Genomic DNA, 6,551 nt, shown 5'->3' with positions numbered 1-6,551 from the left:
ATTAAATGCAGTTTGTTGAGCAGTTCAGTTTAGGTTAAGAAGAAACCATCTGTTAAGCAGGGTCTCTTTTATGTGTCTCCTGTGCTTGCCTGTTCTCTACTTCAATGGCAGTGAAACAAAAGCGCTTTGATCAGCGTGTCCATCAACCAGCAGCTCCACGGGGAATCAAATGTTGCAAACCACTTTCTACTCGGGTGTACGTTCGTACCTGTCGACCTTGAAGTGATCGGGCTGGTTTACCAAAGAACAAAAATCAGTTGAATAAGTAAAGATGTGATGTAATCACGTGTCTGTGTTTGAAGGTGGAGGCTGTTGTGTTTCCTTATGTCGATGGATCCTGGATGTTGCAAATGAGTTTGTAATTAGAATATCTAATAGAGGTGAGCAGCACCAGCTGACAGCCATTACAAAGACATGAAGATCACCTCTGTCTCAAAAACTCACTTCTCATGGGATGTGCTGCACACTTACAATACTAATAATGCCGCCGTTGTTATTTAGATGTCTGGAATTTACCAAGATGTTTTGGGATTTTTGGTTTGTTTGTTTATTTTGATGTTTGACCTCTAGGAATGAAGAGAAACACAACAATCAATTATGTAACGGATACTATAATTAATTTATACACATCTCACTACAAAGGTTGAAAAGGGCTGCAATTACACAACAATCATCAAATTGCTCATCACATTACTCTCTGAATGAAAATAAAGAATAAAGAGCTTTCAAATAAATCGAGACACAAGTGATATGATATTGTGTGTCTACAAGAAAAAAATACACATCTTAAATTTGAATGAAAACATTGGAGAGACACAATGTCAATACAACCTTTACAATTTTTGTACAAACGGAGTAAGAGTTAGGCAGATTAAGGCAAAACAGTCTATCTTGAGTTAAACAAAGGCATCAGATAAAGATTCAAAAGTCCATTTTAAATAAAAAGAACCAAAATATGCTCACAGTTGTCATTCGTGGTTCATATTGTAATGAATCTCCAGACAGGACGTTCTATATGGGGCTTTATATTCTCTAATGCCAATACTACATCAATGCACTAGATTCTAAGTTTTAAAAAGATATTCTTCTGAAAATGAACTGATGGTCTTTGTCTGAGAGCCTCAGGTTTCCTTATCAATAACACTTGTAGGGGAAAAAAGAAAAAACATAACAATTTTAGCAGATATATCTAATGGCTGGCGTGAAATCCTATAGATGCACTGTAATGAAATACTACTGGGACCGACGTGATTACGCTTAGATCTCTTATAAGTCCAATATAAACCACACACAATATCTTTTTAAATTGCCACAAAACAATACATCAGAGCTGGAAACACATTAGCTGACATACTGAGAGTATGTTGTGCACTGAGTAAATTGAGTCTTTATTACATAAAATTACATGCAAAACACTTCTGCCAGGATTATTCTACTGGCAAAAAAACAGTGTTGACCTCACTGCGGCTCCATGTGCAAGGCTGGGGTTCCCATTGTTTCCTCTAGCTTTCACAAATAACAGAAACAATTAAGCTTTATTGGAATCTCAGGTTCAGCAGCATTTACCATTTTACAGAGTGAACATGTGAAGTGAAGGTTGACACGTTGGACATCATCAGCAGGTAATAGTCACAATGCCACATCATGCTCAGGTTCGGTCACAAATACTTGAATAGAATTGTTTTAAGTAGAAGCTACAAGCGAGGGTATTTTTTATGTGTTTTTGTGTCTACGGCACAGTAGCCATGTTGAGGCTCTCGGTGTGCAGCTCTGGTATGGTCCTTTCGGGTCGGAGACACACTGCCAAGCGCTTTGGAAAACCAGACGGCTCAAAGTTAATTTAAAGGGAAATATTTCAGACAGTTTATGTTTTTTCAGCGTTTTTCACACTTTCTTTTTCCTCCGTTCCACTGACCTGTTTAAGAGATCCAGGGGTCCACACCAGCTTGTAGACCATGTAAACGGGGATCCAAATGAAGGATGATAAGCCGATGATGTATCCCACCGTGATGCTCCAGTCAGGGTACTTGTAGTCAAACAGCGTAAGGGGCGGCCCTTTCAGCAGAGAGCTTACTATGATATACTGAGAGGAGTGGGGACACATAACATTTACATATTTCAATTTACATATGTAAATATTACTTTTGTTATATAAAAAAAACAGATAAAGGAAGTCTCAACGGTGTAGTCATTCAAAATGTCAACAGAAGAATATTAAACTAGTTATATATTCTTCTGCGATGTACATGTTATTGAGCATTTTTTAAGGACAATGTTTTGTCTATAGGAGGAGGTAAATTGGAGCAGAATCTTTCATATCTTACCGCTAAAAATGCTGGGCTGATGGCAACCCAGCACACCTGCCAGTATAATCCTGGAGATTTGCCCAACATGGATTGAATATCATTGCTAAATCTTTTGATACCTGAAAGCAACAAAATAAACTCATGAGATTTGATTATCAAGGGCTCTCAGTTCACATTCACAGGTACAAGACACTGAAGATCAGTCAGTTGATTATAATGTCTTGTTTACCATAGAACCAGGAAACTGCAATGGCCTCAAGGAAACCCACAGCTATAATGGAACTGCCTACTCCAAATTCCTCCAGCAGCTTTACCACATAGGCACCACCCTGTCAATGACATTCACACAGCGTAATGACACAGGTCCTCACTGGACTGCAGGTGTCAGGTTTTAATTCATTGTGTCCAGAACAAGCAAAACCTTGCAACAAATGTGATAGAAGATGATTGGGATGTACATGTAATAGGATGTGAAGAACATACATTTGTTAGGGTACTCAGAGAGCCCAGAAAGCAGACAACTACCAAGCCCAGAACAAAAAGTTCACGTCTATGGCCCAACTGCTCCGGGTATTCATCCAACACAGCGGTGATGATGGCCTCCAGCCCACCAAACTGAAACACAGTAACGTTGTTGTTGTGTTATAGTGTACCTTCTGGATATTTCAATCTGCATGAACCATTCAAACAGCCAATGAGAATCACTTAAATTATCATCACTGCAGCAGCTGAGCATAAAGTCACTACCATGTACATCAGAGTTCACAGCTCATACCGTGCTGTCCAGTCCCAGCATGATCATCATCACAAAAAAGATGATTGCAAAAAAGGTGGACCCCATCATGTTTGCAATGGCTTCTGGGTAAGTGATAAAAAGTAAACTTGGTCCTGAAAGCATGAAAGAAGTGAATATGAAAACATCCATGTTATTGTTGGATTTATTACTGAATTTATCTTGTTATTTGAAAGTAATAAATATAAAAACTAATTTCCTGACCTTTGTCTTTTGCTACATCCTCAACTTCCACTTTCCTGATCTCTGCCATGTAGCCCAACACCGTGAAGATCACAAACCCTGACACGAAGCTGGTCAGACAGTTCACCAAACTGGTCACAATGGCGTCGCTGTTGAAGAAGAAATGAAAGCTTGTTTAGGAAAACACGCTTACATTTTTTTTTGTCTCAAATGTGTCTTCTTTATCAGAGACACTATTACATAGTATTGAGGCTGTTCTTTGCTTCAATGACCCTTCTGAATGTTGTTTAATGGGCTCCTTTTCTCTTCAGCTTTGTGTCACACATAAGGATACTACTGGCTAGTAACCATTGACCTCTAACAACGATACCAGTGGTTCTGCTGCATGTTGTGTGCTCATTAGCGATGATAAGGTGTCTGTCACATGTGTATAGTCTGTGGAGTGATAACCGAGAATCAATGTGCAGGAGTCTTTAAGTGAAAGAAAATATATTTCATCTACAAGCAGCCTCCACAGAATTAGTAATTTAAGACTAAAGAAACCTGCTTACTATAGAGGCTTTTTATTTTCTACATTTAAAACAATCTACATGAATACCCACCATGTAGAATACCCCACTCCTTCCTTTAATGGCATTGTATTGACCACACCATCTTGCATGAGCAATAAATCCCACAGCTTCGCCAAGACTCCTGTCCTCATACTGTGCACGAAACGCCTCAAACTGCAATCTTTTATTTCCACAAACTTAGGTTCAAATGACTCAGCTCTTACCGATAGCAGTTATTTGTGAAAGGGTTGTAGCTAGAGAGAGCCAGGAGCACCCCGAACCCCGGCCCCAGGGAGAAGAAAATCTGAGCAGCAGCGTCCACCCACACCTACGTCAAGGGACAGTCAAAGGGACAGAAGGAGACATTTCACTATGTGAGAGTTAACACACTGGGCTGCTTTGGGGGGATGTGGACATTTAATAGCATACAAATGCTGTATTTATTACAACCAGTCTTTCCTGTCAGTGATTTCCCGTTGAGCTCCAAGTGTTTTTATTTTATAGTTGTGATACCGCAGCATAATTTACCAAGCAGAAGAGAGGTGTTGATTTAGTCATATAAAAATCTAGTTGTAGCACAGCTGTACGCAGTGAGATCTGAAGAGCAGCACGCGTTCGGCTTTAAAAAGAAGAGGGAAGCGCTGGATACTGGTGAGTGAGACAGAAAGAGAGGCCTTTGTTAATAGCCAACAAATCTAAACCAATTATGCATCTTATTATCCTGCTCTGTGGCTTATTTATGCATCTCATTTTGTCTCATCCATATTCCCTCCAAACCAAAGCACTCACACATGTTTAGCAAACAGCCACAGTGGGTGCAGAGGAAAATGAGGATGTTTCACAGATCTATAAAACACTTCTACTTTCCTTGTTTAAAGATCAAAATACATTATTTAATTAAACCAGTCAGTCAAGTTAAATATGGAATTCCTAAATGTGTGCAGGACAGGACATCTGGTCTGATCCACAGGTAAAGTCCTTTTGGCAAGTTATAAAAAGAGAACGGTTTATATCATTGAAATAATTTTTCTCTTAAATATTAACTTATCAGGAAAGTAAAATATATCAAGTGTAAAAGTACACCATGACCATGGTTGTCTTACAGGGGACTGACCAACTTTGTTCAACTCACACTGGTCTCCAGCAGCTTCCCCCACTGGGGCTTCAGGTAAAACACGACTCCTCTCCAGGCGCCTGGCAGAGTGGCGCCTCGGATGAGCAGGATGAAAAGCACAATGTAGGGGAAGGTGGCTGTCACCCACACTACCTGGTGAAGACAAACAGAGATCATAGCGATGCAGAAGATACGCGTTCATCTTCCACGTTATTGTGGCACCAAAGCAACTTTGCATTGTGTTACCTTCCCCGAGGTCTTTACGCCCTTCCAAAGGCTGAAGTATACGATGGTGAAGATGAGAAAAAGGCAGAGCATCAACTGCCAGCGAACACCCCCGACGTCTTTCAGCCCTGATGACTTGTGGATTTCAAGGACATTCCTCCTGTAGTGACACGACACGCACATCATCACAGCTTCAGCATCCGGGACCACATTTCAACAAAAACCGTGTAGAGCATGACCGTAGAGCTATTGTAACATGTGGTTTCTGTAACGCACACTTACATGCACTTACGTGTAAAATTCCTCAGCCGGAGACCTGGAGGAATTCGTCCAGGTGACGTTGTCAACGCCAAAATAGTTGGTGCAGTCGGGGGTGTTCCACACATTGTCACAGTTAGTCCAAGGCAGGATGGTGGAGAAGGAGGAGTAGAAATAGAAAAGGGCCCAGGCGATGATGGTGTTGTAGTAGAAGGACACATACAGGGCGATGATACAAATGCTATATCCTATACCTGAAAGAGCACGGGGAGATGAGAGAGGAGGGAAACGCACCTGTGATGGTTTACTTGCTCTCTGAATTACCTGAATATCTGTGATACCTTACCTTTGAAAATGGGACAAATGTGTTTCCATATGGATATGGCTCCGGTTCTGTGGAACTGTCCCAAAGCCAACTCCATGTAAAAGAGCGGCACGCCACCAAAGATGGCCATCAAAATGTAGGGAATAAGGAAAGCACCTGGGGCAGAGATGAATGAGGCTTTCACACGGAGGTAACGTCAGAAAGTGAGACCATTCATAAACCACGACGACTTATAAGACATTAAATATGAAAACACATCTGAAAATTAGACTTCTTATTTGGCTAATTTTTTTACATTTCTTGTTTTGTTCCTATGTTAATTGTTTTTTCTCTATACATATTCAGAGAACAAAATGTCTTTCACAGACTTCGCTTAATGCGTTTTTCAAATAATTGGTATGGTCTTAATGCTCTTTCTTGGCTCTATTCACTATTTTTATTGACTATTCTTGTAATGAAACCCTTAGTTGCTGATAAATAAAAATATCAACTCAATATTAACTAAAACACAAACTGGCACATAGCGATCTGTTAATCTAATTTGACAATTGTTCTGCTTAGGACGCTTGAATTTGTGACGCTTCTGGTTTTTTTAATTGATAAAAGGTGAAAAACAAAAATAAACGGACGCTAATGCGGGGGAAAAGCGTAAAAACTTTACAGTGATGTTTTGATTCGTGCTTCAGCACCATGAAGAGTTTCTGCATGCGAGGATTCAGCCACTTCTGAGATTTCATCAATTAGAAGAAAATAAAGAATTGTTTACCAATAGGTCCATCACAATAGATTTCTAGTC

At 40.1% G+C, this 6,551-nt stretch overlaps 1 protein-coding gene across 1 annotated transcript in view; it reads right to left on the bottom strand.

The window, feature by feature from the left end:
- Window positions 1–771: 771 nt before the first annotated feature.
- Window positions 772–6,551, bottom strand: part of slc6a4b (solute carrier family 6 member 4b) — a 6,116-nt gene continuing 336 nt past the window's right edge. Inside the window, exons 2-13 of the mRNA XM_037482900.2 lie at window positions 5,777–5,911; window positions 5,465–5,684; window positions 5,194–5,332; window positions 4,966–5,100; window positions 4,058–4,161; window positions 3,304–3,431; window positions 3,082–3,194; window positions 2,790–2,921; window positions 2,536–2,635; window positions 2,325–2,425; window positions 1,916–2,083; window positions 772–1,810 (exon numbers count right to left, since the gene is read on the bottom strand). Of these exons, the coding sequence (XP_037338797.1) occupies window positions 1,730–1,810; window positions 1,916–2,083; window positions 2,325–2,425; window positions 2,536–2,635; window positions 2,790–2,921; window positions 3,082–3,194; window positions 3,304–3,431; window positions 4,058–4,161; window positions 4,966–5,100; window positions 5,194–5,332; window positions 5,465–5,684; window positions 5,777–5,911 (1,556 nt within the window). The 3' untranslated portion in view covers window positions 772–1,729. The remainder of the gene's footprint in view (window positions 1,811–1,915; window positions 2,084–2,324; window positions 2,426–2,535; window positions 2,636–2,789; window positions 2,922–3,081; window positions 3,195–3,303; window positions 3,432–4,057; window positions 4,162–4,965; window positions 5,101–5,193; window positions 5,333–5,464; window positions 5,685–5,776; window positions 5,912–6,551) is intronic.

Source organism: Pungitius pungitius, chromosome 5 (genome assembly GCF_949316345.1).
Source record: "Pungitius pungitius chromosome 5, fPunPun2.1, whole genome shotgun sequence".
NCBI lineage: Eukaryota > Metazoa > Chordata > Actinopteri > Perciformes > Gasterosteidae > Pungitius > Pungitius pungitius.
The sequence above is the reverse complement of the archived record's forward strand: the minus strand, read 5'-3'. Positions and strand labels throughout refer to the sequence as shown.